Source organism: Zophobas morio, unplaced genomic scaffold, assembly GCF_036711695.1.
Source record: "Zophobas morio isolate AGI-343-1 ecotype UQ-CSIRO unplaced genomic scaffold, CSIRO_AGI_Zmor_V1 ptg000024l, whole genome shotgun sequence".
NCBI classification, from domain to species: domain Eukaryota; kingdom Metazoa; phylum Arthropoda; class Insecta; order Coleoptera; family Tenebrionidae; genus Zophobas; species Zophobas morio.
In genome coordinates, this window is record NW_026972129.1 from 7,503,027 (window position 1) to 7,521,881 (window position 18,855).

The 18,855-nt window shown below is 32.3% G+C and overlaps 1 protein-coding gene across 12 annotated transcripts in view; it reads left to right on the top strand.

Annotated features, from left to right (window-relative positions):
• LOC135135203 (serine/threonine-protein kinase MARK2-like) overlaps positions 1–17,358 on the top strand; it is a 35,932-nt gene extending 18,574 nt beyond the window's left edge. For 4 of the 12 annotated variants that reach the window (XM_064064222.1, XM_064064221.1, XM_064064219.1 and 1 more), the window contains 14 exons: positions 3,115–3,348; positions 3,837–4,057; positions 4,111–4,255; positions 4,311–4,573; positions 4,915–5,095; positions 5,153–5,321; positions 5,381–5,392; positions 5,458–5,628; positions 5,771–5,915; positions 8,325–8,438; positions 9,795–9,980; positions 11,937–11,993; positions 15,560–15,834; positions 15,889–17,358. In XM_064064222.1, coding sequence (XP_063920292.1) covers positions 3,115–3,348; positions 3,837–4,057; positions 4,111–4,255; positions 4,311–4,573; positions 4,915–5,095; positions 5,153–5,321; positions 5,381–5,392; positions 5,458–5,628; positions 5,771–5,915; positions 8,325–8,438; positions 9,795–9,980; positions 11,937–11,993; positions 15,560–15,834; positions 15,889–15,947 — 2,232 coding nt within the window. In that variant the 3' untranslated portion in view covers positions 15,948–17,358. Of the gene's footprint in view, positions 1–1,631; positions 2,682–3,114; positions 3,349–3,836; positions 4,058–4,110; positions 4,256–4,310; positions 4,574–4,914; positions 5,096–5,152; positions 5,322–5,380; positions 5,393–5,457; positions 5,629–5,770; positions 5,916–8,324; positions 8,439–9,794; positions 9,981–10,844; positions 11,501–11,936; positions 14,875–15,559; positions 15,835–15,888 lie in introns of those variants that run through there. The other 8 variants (XM_064064216.1, XM_064064212.1, XM_064064215.1 and 5 more) reach the window with 8 other exon arrangements.
• Positions 17,359–18,855: the final 1,497 nt, after the last annotated feature.

Genomic DNA, 18,855 nt, shown 5'->3' on the forward strand with positions numbered 1-18,855 from the left:
GCTTTTGGTAGAATGTGGCACATTTTCCTAAACTGTATATTTTACAAAGAAAATAAAATTCCTGGACTAGAGTAAAGTATGCTGAAGTTTAAAGAGCAAAGTCTTTGATAATCTTGTTACCACGTTTTGCACACTCGAATTTAAATAATCAGGTGCACTAGGAAAAAAAAACAACAGATATATCGGATGCTGTTGCTGATTTGTTGCGTCATTCATGTAATTAAAGAGGTAACTTCTTCGTTTTAAAATCATTTGACTTTGTAATTACTAGAGTTAAATTGTGCAACAGATGTATTCTTCCATTAATACAAATTGTTACGTTGGGTTGCATAAGTCGAACTCGTTTTGTAGTGCTCCAAATGGATCTATGTACATAAAGTTTTATCAAGAATATCAAGCATAGATAATGAAACTGTAATTGTTAAACAATGGTTAAAGTTTTGACCTCGACAAGGACATTGTGGGAGCTCACGTGCTGTGTATTCAATTCATCTTTCTAAGGAATGATGATTATATTTGTTATGTGAGACTCATCATTTCATACATTAAGTTCCACCCGCACAAATTAAAATGTTATTTATATTTTAATCACGTAATGATCTAAGGAACGTTGTATTTAATTGTTTTTTTTTTTTTCAATGCTGAAAGGACTTCACAACAGGGCGTGTAAATATCTTGCTTTAGTAATATTTAAAATTTCGGTTACGTAAAAAATCCAACGAAGTGTACGCGACACACGTTTTTATCTTTATATTTGTCAATGAGTCGTTATCTTTAATAGTCAATCAATAAAAACTTACATTTAATTACGTGGAAATTCGGTGTCTAAGGATTATGAGTTCTGACGAAAAAAGCAAAAAAAAATCTTAATTATAACTCTCATCTTTGAAATACTGTCATTTAGTATTTCTCACTTGTAAATGTGCAACCTTCAGATTTTGTTAGTAAAACAGATAATTACTAATTGCACGTACATTTTTAAAATTCAGTTAGAATGAACATTTGCTTTTTAATATGTGTACTTAATAAGGACTATCATGTAGGCACCAGTAGTTGGTAATTACATTATGATCTCATATAATACGTCATAAAGAATATCGCCAAACAATCGAACATAACCTTGGCGAGCATCTGATCTTACAGAAGTAGATGCTTGCATATGTTGATTATCGTGTAACTGCTTTCGTGTCGGGTAAATCATTTTGTGTCATCGCTTCCGCGAATAGTGAACGTATATTTAATTGAGTTACAGTGTTTTCTGGGTGTAGGTATTGAGTACAGTTCCCGTTTATTAAACAACGTTGATTAATTTTGAACGTGCCAGATCCTTTATTTGGATTTTCTTATAATAAAGAAAAAACACGAGGGACAGTCAGAAAATATTAATCATACCTATTAATATATAATAATGCATTTACCTGTTTTCATTAAATGATTACGGCTGAGTTGACTTTATCAGGCAAATAGATATATTAAATAGTGATAAGACTGATAAAAAGAATTGCCATACTGATTGTGGTGTCCCCTTTATGTTATTTGTGTATATGTGGAACAGAGCTTGTGCTTTTTGTAATGCGGGCGTGTTCATTTTATTAGTAATAATACATAAAATATTTACTCTTTTCATGCAGAGTTAAATAATGAGTGACATCAGCCAGTGTGATAAGATTGATGAAGATAAAACAAGTAAGAAAGTAAGACATTCCTGGAGTTTTAATAATTTCGACTTTGGAATACAGCTACTGAAAGATAGAAGGCAGAAAATATCACACGGTGGTAAATATTCCGACCGATATAAAGAAACTTTTGCTCATAACGAATCAGAAGATAAAAGTTTAAGTGTTTACGAACGTTTGCGTAAAACGTCGGCTCCCGATAGACCGGAAAACATGGAGAAAAACCACACTGCGCTCGATAAATTTAAATTTACGGCAAAAAGTAAAAGCAATGCTACTAACGATTTAAATAAAGCTCACAATACGTTGACTGGCTACAAGCAAGTCGGCGATGGGAAAACCCACAAGCCTTTACAAGTGAGTCCTGGTGGCCTCTTGAAAAAGAAGGATAAGCACGTCTATCACGTCACAGCTCCCGAGAAATCTGGCACCCCCTCACCTCAATCGCAGAAGAAATCTGTGGCACTTCAACAAATTTTGGGAGCAACAAACGATCATAAATCCGAAATGTCTCCCCCTCTACCTAACAGAAAACACATCCCTGTAAACTTAATTCTAAAGGAACCCACTGACGGGGACTCTACTATGGGACATCTCCAGCCAGTTGAAATGATTATAAGTAAACTGAATAAAAAGGAGAAGGAAATTGAAAATTTGAAAAAATTTGAAGATCTGGTCAAAAAAGCGCATGGACCTCCAGCAAAGGTTAATCCCACTGTGGTAGAGAAATCTCATGATTATCTTAAGTCACAGGAGCACATCTTGAATCCAATCAAACACTGTAACGAGGTCGAAGATTTGCAACAAAAAGATTTAAGATTTATAGAGGAAGTAGATGGATCCCAATTTCAGAGAAATACGAAAGGACGCAAAAGCTTGACTGTAGAAAATGACAACAAAAACAAAAAAAACGTGCCCCTGGATCGAACGGCGTCGGATGCGCAAGACAGAGAAATCAAACTTAAACCTCGCATTACTAAAACAGTAAATCGTAATGTTGCAAAGGTATTTTTTTTTTATATTCATATTTATCGAAATGTCTACGTTATATCAAAATACAGTAATTTTATATGATGCAAAGATTAATCATTTTGAGCCGACGAGGTATATTCGTTATGATTTTATTTGGGTAAACAAGTATATCATTTTATTTCTTAATGGCTCTCATTGCGCGTCAGTACCAATCACTACCTGAGATGGTGATTGAATAGTGAGTTATCTTATCATGTTATCGATAACATCGAAAGTAACATATGCCGAAATCACTTTAACAATGTAATTCCTTTAAAATAATGTTAAATATTTCTTATATCCATGACAAAATATATGATCTTTTCGTAGGGATAATTTCATTTTTTTACTTTTTTTATAGCTTGTGTTTTAATGTATTTTACAGTTTTCTTTTTTGTATATTTTATTCTGTAATATGTAATTTCAGAGCAATGACAGTTCGGTGGAATCAACACGAAGCGGTACAGCGTCAACACGAAATAGACCGAGGGTAGGAGAGGAACCAACAATAGGAAAATACAAATTACTTAAAACTATCGGCAAAGGCAATTTTGCCAAAGTCAAACTAGCAAAACATGTCCCCACTGGAAAAGAAGTGGCCATCAAGATCATCGATAAAACGCAACTTAATCCTAGCTCACTGCAGAAATTATTTAGAGAAGTAAGTTTTGCTTAAACCCAATTTTTTTGTTGTTGTTTAAATGGGATGATGAAATATGATACAAACAAATAAAACCGAAAATGCTGTTGCATTACAGTTTTCGTTAAAGTATGCTAACCTTGTAAAATATACTGTGATTAATAAAAACTTTCCAGTTGGTACGTGATCATTAGCAAGATCAATCAAACTGTAGAGCATTATTTATTACATCAAGGGAACAGCTTATTTGAAAAATATAAACCAAATAAATGCTAATAAGGTTTAAATAGTTTTGTCAACATAAAGGACACAACACTTTGACAATGTTACACTAAATAAAATCGTTACGTAAGATATTTACTCACACTTGAAAGTCGATTTTGTTTTATATGTAGATTAAGAGAACTAATATTAGAATCAGTATTTCGTTAATTATCCCTTCATAATATTTTTTATTATTTTTTTTTAATTAAAATTGTTAATCATTCCTACAACTATATATTTTCCAGGTAAGGATAATGAAAATGTTAGACCATCCGAATATCGTAAAATTATTTCAAGTCATTGAGACTGAAAAAACGTTGTACCTGGTAATGGAATATGCCTCTGGAGGCGAAGTATTTGATTATTTAGTTCTACATGGAAGGATGAAGGAAAAAGAAGCTCGATCCAAATTTAGGCAAATTGTATCAGCGGTGCAGTACTGTCATCAAAAAAGAATAATTCATAGGTAGCTATTGTGACGTTGCTGTGAAAACTACATTTAACTGTTTGAAATTTTAGAGATTTAAAGGCTGAAAACTTACTGTTGGATAGTGAAATGAACATTAAAATTGCAGACTTTGGATTCTCAAATGAATTCACGCCTGGAAACAAATTGGATACTTTCTGTGGAAGTCCACCCTATGCAGCACCAGAACTTTTCCAGGTATGACATGATAATTACAATTTTTGAGTAATTAAAAATAAATTTTTGCAACTAGGGGAAAAAATATGATGGACCTGAAGTTGATGTCTGGTCCCTTGGAGTGATATTATATACCTTAGTCTCAGGAAGCTTACCGTTTGATGGTTCTACCTTGAGGGAGTTACGAGAAAGAGTGTTGCGAGGAAAGTATCGCATACCTTTTTATATGAGCACAGATTGTGAAAATTTGTTAAAAAAATTCCTGGTTTTGAACCCCGCCAAGAGAGCCAATCTTGAAACTATAATGAAGGATAAATGGATGAACCAGGGGTACGTGGGGTTAGTTAAACTTCAATAGGTGTTGTTTATCAATGTTAGAAAAACTTAGGCACACTTAGTTACACATTATGCTTGAAAGTCCTTGTGAAAAATTGTTGTTGCAAGTCAAGCTATCGTTTATACAACAGTAAAAGAAACTTCAGTTTATTGAAGATATGTTCTCTGCATGTACTTCAATACTCCGTTGTTATATATGCCTTAAAATAGCTTCCAGTGGTGCCAACTTTATTAGTTAACTGTCATAGTATTGTAAATATATAGCACAGTGATGTTGTCAAGAGACTTATTTCATCAGAAGCATCAATTTGAGTTGTTTGCTTATAATGTCAACTTTGTTTTAGTTACGAAAACGACGAATTGAAACCTTATGTAGAACCTGAAGCAGATATGAGCGATCCAAAGCGAATCGAAGCTCTAGTCTGTTTGGGTTTCAACAGATATGATGTTGAAAATTCCTTGGATTCCCAAAAATATGATGACGCGTATGCAACGTATTTACTACTAGGAAGAAAAAGTACCGACGTATGTAGTATAGGAAATGTAACGGCTTTGTTAATAGTTGTTTCCAATTATTTACAGCCTGAAAGTGATGGAAGCCGGAGTGGAAGTAGTTTGTCTCTTAGAAACATGGCAGGTCAACCGCCCGTTGGCGCTCCGCAACCAACAGCACAGAGTCCTTCACATCGGGGTGTTCATCGTTCGATATCGGCAACGCACGCCAAGCCTAATCGAAGGGCCTCAAGCGGAGGTAAGTTGTTTGGAATAATGCTTTATTGTTTTTACTGATTCGTCCTTTTTCATATATAGGAGGCACGATAGGTTAGTAAATTTCGCTATATGTTGCTGAATGTTATTTTTCTTACGATTTTTTTTTTGCTTTTTAGGTGAGACGTTGAGAACAGGACCACAACCGCAAGTACCTGCAACACAAACCAATAATCACCAATCAGGTTTTAAAAGACAAAATACAGTGGATAGTGCTACAATTAAAGAAAATAGTGCTAGACATACTACTAGACCTGCCAGTGCTCAAGCGAAAACTGTCACCGAAAATAGTAAGTCACTTCAACATATAGTGCTGTATAAATGTGATTTTAAAGTCCATGTGTTCCAACAAATTGTACTAGTTTGCTTTTATTTCTCCTGATTTTCCCTTAGTGTAGCTATAACCTACCGTTTTTGTTTTTTTTAAATTAGGTATACAACCTCCAAGTAAAGCTCGAACTGTATCTAAGAACACCCCGTTATCTTTAGGAACCACAGTTGGTCGTCGATCTACAATTGGTTCCGATGGTAAATCCGAAAGTACAGAAAAAACTAATCTAGCCGCCGAAGTAGTGAGGTAAGTCAGTAACAGATAAAATAAATAAACAACCACAAGTTTTGAGTTACATCTAGCATGTTTAGCATATTTAAAGTAGTTAATTAACTTACATTACGTTCCAAAATTGTGCAATGTTCCATTATTTGTCAAATGTAGTGGTAATGAATCGACCGTCATTTAAAGTTATCTAATTCTTCTATATTTATTTGTTTCTACAATGAAAATGACCTTTAACTTGTTCATCGTGAGCAACATTACAAATTTAAATAGTAATTGGAAATTAAAACGTGCTGTTTTAAGTTAGTAAAATTAAAATTGAAAGTTTAATTAACAGTTATTTCTGTTCAGAAAACGTTCGCCCTTTTTACGTCATATTGTGACGGATTAATTTAACCATTAACGATGTGAATTAGAAAAAACGGAACGACATCTTATAATTGTGTATGATTATTGAGCCATTAAAACCTGATTGGTAGCTTAATGTTCATATTTTATTATCTGTATCCAATGGACAATTGTGCACATAAAAACAATTATGTTCTAGAGAATTTTTTAAATTTTAATTCGCATTGACGCACACGCATTCGAATGACTTGATATTGAACAAAAAACTGGCGTTTCTCTAAAAAAAATCTGTTGGATAATTATCAGGAGGGCACTCACTTAAACTTAATATTTTTCTGTGTACCTCGTTTAATTATTTATAATATTAAGAAATATGGTAGAAAATAATGAAGTGAGTGGAATTAGGGCCGAATTCTGTAAAGTATAAAGGCACTTTGGTAAAAGGATTGTCCTTTATATAAAGATAGGACCCTTATAGATCCGTTGCATAAAGGTGAAGTCCTTTATAGTTTCCCTTGTGCAACGTATGGTCATATGTGTCACTTTATGCAAATTATCTGTCAGTTTCATTAGCTTTATGTGGTGACCGTTTCTAAATAAAAGGGAAGAAATGGAGAATCTATGATTATTTATCCTAGAGGAATTACAATAAAGGTATATATGAATCAGAACAATGATGTCTCCTTCCAGTTTTATAATTTCATGGTCTACATTTGTTAAGATTAGCAAAAACCACTAAAAATCGTCATATTAAAGTTAATTAAGCCCAATTTGGTGGAAATACAAATACTTTTACGATGCTCCAAATAGACTGGTAACTCTAATAAACAACTTTGCAAAAACAATTCCTTTGGAGGAGTCTTTACTTATAAAAAAGACCAAAAAATCCATTAAAGGCCAGACTCCCCTGACCAGTTGCCACTCCAGTGTGTTGGTACATAAGGGGCCAGTGCTGATATCTCCAAAAATGTACATGATTTCATAAAGTGTTTATTATTTTTTTTTAAGTTTTTAATGTGTTACCATCATCACGAACCAACATACGAGCAAATAAATAATACTTTTACTATATGTCAAGCACAAAGACCACGACAAGAATTTCATATCTCATAAATTAACAAAATTTAAGTTTAAAAATATCACAGTAGCCGATATTATGAAAATTTGATTCCGTCTCTCTTGACACAATGATAAACGCAAGCGTTCCTTTTCTAAAAGCGTATACTATCGTAGTAAAAACATCCGTTCGTTCCTTTACATAAAGTCGAACTGACGCACAAGGATTCACTTTCACATTTCCTTTACGATAAAGCCTTTAACAAACGGATCCCTTATTAAAAGGTTAAGTTACAGAATTCGGGCCTTAGACATATCATTTGTTGAAAAATAGTTAACAAAACTATGGGTCCCCTAGATACAACATAATATCGGCTCTACATTGTAACTATCGTTCGAACTTCAACAGATAAGTAGAATTTTGCATGTGTCATCTTGCAGATTATTTTAATTTCTTTTAATTGATTTATTACAATTTGTCAAAGAAATGTTAATAATTGCCTTTTAAAAATTAATGAAATTTAAAATATTTGTTTTTTCGAGAAAATAGCTTACCAACTTAAAAGAAATAAAATAAACTGTGCCATAGCATAGGGTAAAACAGTAAATTGATATTCAACAGAGTTAGTTTTTAGTTTTTGTAAAAAGGTAACAACACTCATAGAATTTTAAAAAATGCTCTAGAAAGTAACTGGCGCGTTTGTTATTCGGCGTAAATTAAATGTAGAAAAAAAAAAACTTAACCATGGGCGTGTTGTGTTGTTTTTCTTTTAGTTATTGCCAGATTAACCAGCATGTTCATGCTTGTGCACTATAAATTTCTACTGTAAATTATGATTATATAAATTGCAAATTGAAATTCGATTTGTAAAAAATGACCATCGAGATAGTAGATTTTATTATTTTCTTTTCAAATTTAATGCATGTGCTTAGATTTCTCAACAGTTTCTAAGTTGCTGTTTATGTAGATATGTAAATCACTGACATAATGATATCTTTATATTTGTTTACTAACCGCATGTGCAGTTCTGGTGAGAGCGGAGGCACAGGAGATTCATTACGGCCTGCGAAAGGTCATGTTAAATCTGCTTCAGTCAGTAGTAGTGGGCCAGAACCTGCTTCTGATCCGCTACGCACTAGGTATGTTTTAAAAACTCAATAAATCCATTTTTCCGAACATCACGCATTTGATTTTGTTTGTACACGTGAATGTGAATTTTGCTGGGTTGAAATGGTTTGGGCTTGTTTTTTTATTTTTAAGGTTTTGATAACCAGAATTAAACTTCTAAATCTTCCAGTTTATAAATTAGCAATGAATTGTTGAAAATGCTAATTTTATAATCGGATTTTTTTTCCAAATTTGTTCCGCTAAAGATTTTTTAACTCGAAAGGCTAGACAACTCAATGAAAAGCTGTAGACTGCAGTTAGACGTCTTTTGATCTCAGTGGTTCAGTGGTTGTCTAGCATTTGAGGGTATTTGCCTTATATGCATTATATGGAGGTTTTCCGTAAGAAAGGGGTGATGCCAGTGATGGTAAGGTGTAATCCGACGTCCGGCGGGGCTTTTGTCCGGGAGGTAGCTCTGTCCGTCCACTGGTTGGTTCAGTTATAAGTGACGTCTTATACCTCACTAATCCAAATTTATCAATAGTTTTTCCGAAAATAAGACACTAATATTCAATTAGTTTACATCTTCAACATTTAAATAACTTTTTTAATCACAGCAGAAGTCATGAGACGCTTCACATTTTTGAACCAACTCTGGGTAACTCCAGTGTAATTTAACTTTGAAATTTTTCATTTGTTTTTAATAGTAATCTGATGTGGAGTTAAAAGTTTTTTACTCCAATCACCTATAAGGTTAAGTGGAAAGCAACTATTATGACGTCACTGCCTAGTCGTCCTCGTTCACTGATTTAAGTTTTTTTGATTGTGTTATGTTCCACGAGGCTATTTTAGATTGATACGAATTATTAAATAGCTTTTATAGATCGTTATAGGTAAAATAAAATGTAAACTACCAGTGACGACATAACTAGTTCCAAATTTTGAAAAATTATTTGCAAAGTATTTTCGAATGTTGTATGTATGGGTCTTTTTTTAACGCTACACAAAACTAATATAACATTACTCGCAACTAATTTTCATATATGAAAACTTACCCGTAACTTTACTGTGAACGTATAACTGCTGAACGCATATTTGTCACATTCGTTTAACGTAAATTAAACATTAACAAAATCATTGAAGATGTACTGGCTCATCATGCGAAACTGTGAACGCGCATTAACCAGATAGATACCTGTCGGCCAAATGTAATTTGTAGTGAAACGTAAACTTTACTTTATACGAATGGGAGAGTAAGTCTTCATTGATACGTTGATTATTGTTGCTTAAGTTGATCCATCAAATTTCGCTTAAAAGGGTATGATGAAGTGTTTGAAAAAACGTATTTGTGGTGTGCTAATAATGATAAAACTATTACAACGTTACAGTCGCACAAGTGCATCACCGGCAACGACAAGGCAGCCCGCATTCCCTAGAAATACGTCGTCAAGAAGTACGTTCCATTCGGGACAAACCCGGCCGAGAGCTACTTATGCGCAAGCATCACCTGGAGACTCTCCGCATACGAGACCGTCGTTCTTTGCAAAGTTTAGTCTTCGGGGCTTCACAAAAAGGTTAGTATCAAATTCTGACAGTAGCAAACTTGTAAATAAAGTAAGACAATATTCACATATGAAACCAAAGCGACATGTTTCAAGAACGTTTTACATTATCTACAGGTTAATTCTTTTTATAACAAACTTTTCCTGCTTACATCAATGCTTTTTTGTTTGCTTTTTCATTGTATAGGTTTTGTTTACTGTATCATTTTCACGTTTCACTGTTTTCCATTCAAACTGTACCATAATATTCTAATCTGAATATGTTTTGGCTTAATTTTATACTACGATGACTAATAAAAGCAAACCATAATAATTAAACCACCACTTTACTTATTTTCTAATCTGCACCTCCTTATCTAACTCCTTTGTGCAATGTAACTAAAATTTAAGCATATATGGTTTTAAAACTGTGGAATTGTGGTTGTTACAGTGTTACATCAGTTTAATTTCTCATTTTATCACTCATTCATACCAACACGAATTGTTATATATTACTCACACTTTAACCAGTACTCATAAAAACGAACAATTGTATAAAATTGTATAAAATTATAAATTACGATAATTCACTGTTGTTTTTGATGTTATGGTTGTTGGGCTGTAATTAAAAATCAACTGGTGATGTGTTGTACAAAACTTTTTTTTGAACGCAACCACACGTTTCGATGTCGTTGTCATTGTGGTGGAAAGGTCAACAACGGGAAAAGATGTGAAAAAGTCGATGTGCAGTTTGTTCAAATGTTTTTAAATGCGGAAATTGTAAATATTGTGTGTATTGTTGATGTAACGCTTGTAATAACTGTTTGGGATTTGTGTGTGCGAGTGGTTCGTCCCCTACCGGCCATATCATGATGATCAAGATTATTTCTGGTTCAGGAATTAAGGGCATTGAGGGACGCACCACCGCATGCCCGATGTCCTACACAACGTCTCTGCCGCCGCAATTGGAACGGACACCACACATCGCCTCATACCTCGTACGTTAGTTGATACTCGTGAACAAAAGTGAAGATATGAGTTGTGGACGCTGAATGCTGCGATAGTGTTTCAGTTCATTTTTATATATTTAATACTTTATGATTGTTAAATGGTTATAGTCAAATTTATTTATTTCCTTTTCTCGTTTTCATACTTCAAGTTGTAGCTATAATATGTGATCCTTTTTGTTAGTTTTTAAAGACTTGATGTAATGTTCATTTTATGAACATTACACCGTGCATTGTTGCATGAAAATATTTAGTTGAGAACAAATTCAGTTTTTTAAAAGTTCATTTTTAATGTTCACAGATAAGAACATACATGGTTGCTATGTAATAATTTTGTCAAAAATTAAATCATAGTTTTGATTCGTTATGTTTATTATCTTTTTATCAGATGCATTGTTAACTGATAATTTAAGATAATTATATTTTTAATTATTTACTCAGACAAGTATCATTTTTATAGCCAAAGTATTCTACTTTATTTTAAAATTTAGAAGTTACATGTAAGTTTCTTATTGCAAAACAATAATAACGTTGAAATAAATATAATTTTGGTTGTTTTTAATTATAGTCCCAACAATCGGTGTTCTGTTGATGGTTTCACGAGAGTTCGTGCAGTTGATCTCACTGTTTTGTCACGTTGTTAGCGTTGCTTACTCGAAATCAGTGCATACAGGAATTAACCAACACGTGTATAAAAACGACAACAATTTAACAATTTTAGGTGTACTGAGATTCAAATAATGATATTATTTTTATAATACATTTTATGAATTTCTTCATTTGAAATTGCGTTTACTTGGAAGTCCAAAATTGTATATTTGCCATGTTACGTAATAAATGTTTTCACACGTCCCTACATCCTTACAGCAAAAGGACACTATTGCATTTTCTAAGCGCTTCACCCTGTTTTCCAAAAGTTTATATTCATTACTAATATACTTCATCTTTGTGTTTCTTATCATTTTGATTTTGTTATTTTCAGAGCATTAGATCCCACCCAACATGTTAAATATAGCAACTCACCATTACCTACCGTAGGGTAAGTTGACCAAAGAAGGATAAAATCAAATAGAAGAACACAGATAATAAATATAGTTAATAGAATAATTAAATATACAAAAAGCCTATTCAATTAATATCCAAGCTGTCTGCGATTTTATATTTTAATAATGTTTTTTTTTTTATGATTTATATGTTAGTTTTTGCTTTTATTACTATTATATTACCTTTAATTATCTTCATACCTATCCTTATAAAAATTAAACTGTATGTTCCCACAAGGTCGTCTTAGTTTAAGCCTTACCAACGTAGGAGTCGTGATTGGTTAATACTTGCTTATTTGGGGCAGATTCGTTAAATATGGTTAAATATAGTTAAAGGCATATCTAAATATTTATAATTTCGTTAAACGTTAAACTGCATATTATGAACTGTTTTGTGCAGTTTAACTCTTAATATTGATTTTTACCAAATTTTGAGCACGCAGTACATATAATGTCAAAACTACGCTTGGAATAAATTTAAAATACTGGGACAAATCAGTTGGTTATCTTAGTTATCCTATTTTCGGTGTTCATTATTTTTTGCGACGTCGTTAATTTTAAACCGTGATTTCTAATGCAATTTTTAAATGAAATGCTATAAATTTTATTTTTCTAGAAAACTCGTACTTATCTATAATAGATTATTTCAGTTGTAAGTTGCAGCGGATAAAACCCCATTAAGAATGTTTTTATCGGAGAGACTTTGAGGCGGCGTTGTCAATTGTTCCACTTTTTTTTTTAAGTCTGCATATAAATCTTATGCAGTTTGCAGTATTTGTTATTCTGCTGCTATTAATGTTCAATTTAAACTTTTATGTATTAAAATTTCACTGTGAATTGCATTTTTTTTTTTTAATTTTCGTATTTCTCAATGATATTACAATCAGTGACAAGTTTTTTCTTCTACTTTCGAATTTTTGAAATCCGGTGTTGTTTCAACAACAAACTGCGATTTACAACCAAATTTTAATAAATCCAAATCTAATCTTAGCAGGAATAAATGACGTTAACTTGCAAGAAATTTTTCATAACTAAAGTGGTCGCCACGAATTCTCTAATGTAGAATGCATTGTTTATGCATTTCATACACCGCCAACGGTGAAACGTACAGCAATTTCTTAGATATTTATTACACTGTTAATACAAAGAACAATAGTTATTAGCTTCGAACCTTAAAACTTGTTATTGTAAATTATCTGTTTAGATTTTAAACGAAATTCAAATGATTTATTGTATTTTGATGGTTCTAGGTTGTGTCAAAGTTCTTTTTTTGTATCATGTAACAAAAACGAATTTTTTGTTTGCGTAAAAGTGAGGTTATCCAAAGAACAGTTAAATAGGAAAAGATTTAGTGGGACTTTCTTAGAAACAGTTTGTCAACACCATGTATAAAATTTATTGTTTTCACAGCAAAAGAAACATTAAATTGAATAATAAACTAAAATATGAAAGGGTAAAAATAAGCGAGATCGGTCGGAGATACACGTTTGAAGCTTCAGTTTCCACTAGTTAATTGCTATACTAACGACAGGGGGATCTTTTAAACTTGTAAATTAGTGATTAATATAGGTTTACGTAAATATCGGATGTATAGAATTTCTGAAAGTTCCTTAAAAAGTTAATGAATACATATATAGATAAATATTTTACATATCCAGTATGTTTGCTTCCAAAAAAATTATAAATCTATAGAACAAAGTAGGGTTATCACTTGACGTATTCCAAACACGTGTAAGGTGGTATTTAATTATATTATTTATTAATAAAACTTATTGGCAGAATGTTAATTTATACTTTACAAAGAAGCTATTTATGGAACAGGAATGTTTGTTTTTATCTAAGATGAACAACAGTTCATGTAACAAACATACGTGTACCTCGTGTAAGTCTAAAAGCTTTTGAGAGTAATTTTACTGGTTTCTTAACGTCATAAATATAGTATGGAAAAACTAATTTACAGTGACCTTGTCCTTGTTAATGTTTGTGACTTGCAGTAAAGTGAAAGCACTAATATACATAAAGCACTGTTTCGCATAATTTCCACAAGGCGTACATTTTACATTTACTTTTCCTACTTTGTATGATTAGTTATTATTAGACAAAATTCAATCGATATGCTTCTTCTCACTCGATTGTCTCAGTGACTTTCACATTTTTCATTTACAAAATGTAATTAACAAGCGATTTTGTATGAAAATAACGTTGAACTCGTAGTAAATATAATTCAAGCGGGTTAATTTTCCACCATGTTTTCCACTTTACAAATGGCAAGGGTAACTGAACGTTATTTCCAACACTGGGTTGTGCTGTGTTATTTAGCAAACAACGAGTAAAATCATGAAGTGTGAATGTGAAATATTATTCATGTCTCATGAATATGAGCTGATTGGGAATATATGCATTCATTGAAATTTTTTTTTATCTGTCCAGATTGATTTACACTTATGACACACTCGATATAATCTGAGAAGTGAGTTGCTAAAATGTTAGTCTCTTTTAGATGCGTCTGTTGAATCTCTTATTAAAATCATCGAAACAATATTTCCAAATGCATATTTTCTAATAAAACAGATTTATAGTAACACATGAATGCTAAATGTACAAAATTGAGAAATAACTGTCACAAAATAATCCATTTTTCTTTAATCCCTCTAGACTTTAAGTAGAAAAACAAATTGAACATTTTCAATTTTTATTAGTTGTTACAGATTTTTTTTTACCATCGTCTGATGCAACTTTGTACGTCAAAATGCGCTATCATTAATTTAATTATTAATATTGCTGCAATGTGTACTAAACATATAAGCCATTGTCTGGGCCTCTTAATGTGTCTGCCGTTACTAAACTTCGCAAGCAATAAACGCTTCACCATACTAAGTTGTGTTTTGAACTTTCTTTCTCAGTGACACCAATTTGATATCATTTAAAGACGAAATATTTCCATAGATGCGGCTAGTTTCTCTTCTAATACGGATTGTACTTTCTGCTGAAAAGTGAAACATTTTGACAGGAAAGTGAGAATGTTATCATTGTAAGCAGCAGAAATACCATGTCGGATTATTTGTCATTCAACTTTTCTCGTGGAACGGAATTGAAACCTTGAAAGTATCGTGTGTACATTAAACTTCTCATTACTTCTGGACGAACGGTGCTTGACAGTATGTTCTCAGGGGAAAACATTAGAGATATATGTAAAGTATATGACAAGATGGCGATATTGTTTACGTGTTATGATCACTTTTTGAGATGCATCAAAGAAAAAACATCAAATTTTAAGTCGTCCACTGTTCTTGTAATTTTGATGTAACTTCATAGTTCCAATTCCTTGATTAATTAAGTATTGAGCTCCCTTGAGTTAATTAATAATTTGGTCCGTATTCCATGCAGAACCACAAGAACTGCCAGGGATGCTACACATGGGTAATAGTATTTTATATCTTCTCTTCGCTGTTTTTTTGACGGCAGCAATCGAAACAAGCGAATATGAATTCTACCGTTGTTGTAGCAGAATTGGTTTCTTGCACCGTGTGAACGATCACGTGATAATCGCTGTGATTTCTAGGGCCGGCGGAGCACAAAACGATGACCAGGTAAAACCGCGATCTCTCCGATTTACGTGGTCAATGAAGACAACATCAAGCAGAGATCCTGCAGAAATAATGGCCGAAATCAGGAAAGTTTTGGACGCCAACAACTGCGATTACGAACAACGGGAAAGATTCCTCCTCCTCTGTGTCCACGGAGATCCGAACACGGATAGTTTAGTACAGTGGGAGATCGAAGTGTGTAAATTACCCAGACTATCCTTGAATGGAGTAAGATTTAAAAGGATTTCAGGTTTGTCGATGTCGTTGTGTAGGTTTTGTTTAGTAAAATTTCAATTTGGCGCAGGTACGAGCATCGGATTTAAAAATATTGCAAGCAAGATAGCGAACGAATTGAAACTGTGACTGCTTGTCAAGGAACCGGAGGAGTTTAATGAACCATCGTAAAATGAACAGTGTAGTGATTTCACACTCGATTTACTTTTTATTTTGCGAGTATTATGGTATCGTTGTGTAAGTTGCATTGACACGTACATTAACACTTCTACTAGACCGAAACCATGTACATGTTGGCTTTCCGCTACGTCACTTAAAACAATTATTTGGATATGGATTTTTTAAAAACGACTCCAACGTTTATGAGCTATGTTATATTATTAAGCTTGTGATACCCGGAATTGAAGCTGAAGAGTACGAAATCTCTACACGTTTGTAACCAAACACTCTGAGATCTCTTGTTGTTTTCTTAGAAGATATATAGACATTAAATGATACGCAGCCCGTTATATAATGACGCTATTAAATGGTACTTGTGAAGTATTTTAACGACAAAACGTTTTGGAATAATCGGTGATTTCTTCAGTTTTTCTACGTTATTACGAACCACACCACATATTTTGTTATGTAAGAAATAAGTGCATATATTTTTTATGCGGTTTATTTAGTAACAATATTATCCATTTAAAAGTTAGGAAAGTTGTAAACAATTGCAATACAATAGTAAGTTTTGAACCTGTTGTTCGAATAAATGTCAATTCTCCGATTCTCGATCCTCGTTTGAGGAACTGTGACTTTACATCATGATCATAACTAAAAATTGTAATCAACTGACTCATTTTTTAGTCGTTTGTCTATAATTTTTATGTGATATGTATTTAATTTATATTAAAATCACGAAGTCACTATAAAGGACTTTTATAGTGCATTAGCACTAAGTGTTTTCGATTTGTAAATATTGTATGAAAGTTGGGTATGTATGTGATTGCTAAAAAATAATTTTTAATATTCGGAGCCCATTTTTGCATTCTCCAGGTGCGCGATTTTAAATAAATTGAGAGGTTTTTTTAGTTATTTATTTTTTAAGTTTTATCCACAGTTGCATCAAAGGATTAGCGTTTTTACATGAATTGTAAAGAATAATAAATTGATTTTATCACCTGTGGAATGCAATAATTGTGGCAGAGCACATTATAACACGTCAAATCCATGGTGTACTTAGATTTAAAAAGTCATCTACCTTCACATCGTGCTCCTTGCTTCTTCTGATTTACGTTTTGGCATTTTTTTCCCATTTATGTTTGTATATTCTCATTTGCTGCAATCTTAGAAGAAGTAAGGTTACGTTTGATTAAATTTATAATACTACTGTAGTGATATGTAACAAATATACCTAATTAATTGTTAGGAAAGGAGCTTAGATTAGTATGCTGTAAAGAGCATTCTTGCTTTCCATGATTACAATTTTGTTCACTGGGGATGGGCACTTTATGTTAGTGAAATGAATAATTGATCATTTATAATAAAAATAAAATTCTTAGTATGCGTTTAGTTTTCCCCACATCTTTAAATTTCCACTTTTTTCTTAACGAACAATCAAGGAAAATTCTGCACTTACAGCATTATCTATTTAATTTTATGTTTTCATTTTATTTTGTAACCTTTTTATTTGAGAGATGATGCTAAAATGCGAACCAAAATTTATTCGTTACTTCACAGAAGCTGGGGACGTCACGTCAAAATGTTCAGATTGCAAAAAAATTTTGAAATTTTGGTTATTCAAGGTTTGCAGAATATTAAGTTTATTTATTCAACGCTTTGAAAAACTTTGGAAAATGTGGTTTTGCATTTTTTCAGTAATAAACTCTTAGTTTTAAAGAATAAGTTGCAGCTATGTTTTGCAAAGTTATTAGTTTTAATAATTGGCGTTATTAACATACGATCTATCTACCCAGACTAAAAAAATGTCAATTCAGAAAAATATTAGATTTATGAAAAATGCGCCCTGAGATGTAATGAGTACTTTCATCATAATAATATTCTTTTGTATCTTTTAGAATTGCATGCACATCACGTTAAAGATATTAATGCATTAGTCAATTTCTTTTAGCATGTACTTAAAAACAACTCGTAGAATTTCCTTAAAAAATTAGAAAAGATGATTGCGTTCTAATGAATGTTACGTTACTCAAGTTAAAATAAATACAAACATAACTTAGAACAGCTAGTGACAGTTTTTCTCATATTTAAAAATAAATGTCTGTGCACGGGACTAAATTTATGTCTAAATATATCATGTCTTGTACGATAATTATAAATAACTTAAAACGCTTTTGTACTTAAGATTATACATATAAAATGCGCCCAGAGGGTAAGCAGGCGAAGTAAGATACCTATTAATTTTTACAAGAACTATCTAATATAGAAAATGAAGATCAATGTATACTAATGATAAAACAGGACAGACTTCCTCATTCCGGCATACTTGTCGACGGTGGATTGTTAACACTCTCCAGTTTTGCAGTAGTGAACATAAGAACTTGAAAAAAAATCAGACTTCAAAAACACAACCAAATAAGTACTGTGGTCACGTCATCTCAAACAATATTTGTGAGATTTATTGTACAGCAGAAGCAAGGTAAGATCACTGTAAATAACAAGTTTAACATATTTTGATTTTTTCTTAAAGTATTAAAAACATTATTTTTGGTCACATTCCAGCTAATGTGGCGCAAATGTGCCATATATGTGTGTCCAATTTGACCAGAAACACTGCAATCATATCACATTAGTATAATTTTGGGGTCACCAATAAAAACCGACATCATTAGGACCCCGTCCCTGTCGAAGGAATTTGAAAATTTTAGTGAACCTTCTAATCAATGAAAAATCATGATCGGTTTTCTAAAAAATAACCAAAATTTACTGATCACTTAAAATTCTACTTGGTTCGCTCACTTTTTCACTTTTTAATATTTTCTGTAAGTTCAAGTAATTAACATGTACTGTTTGTTTTATTAAAATTGTAATAAATAAA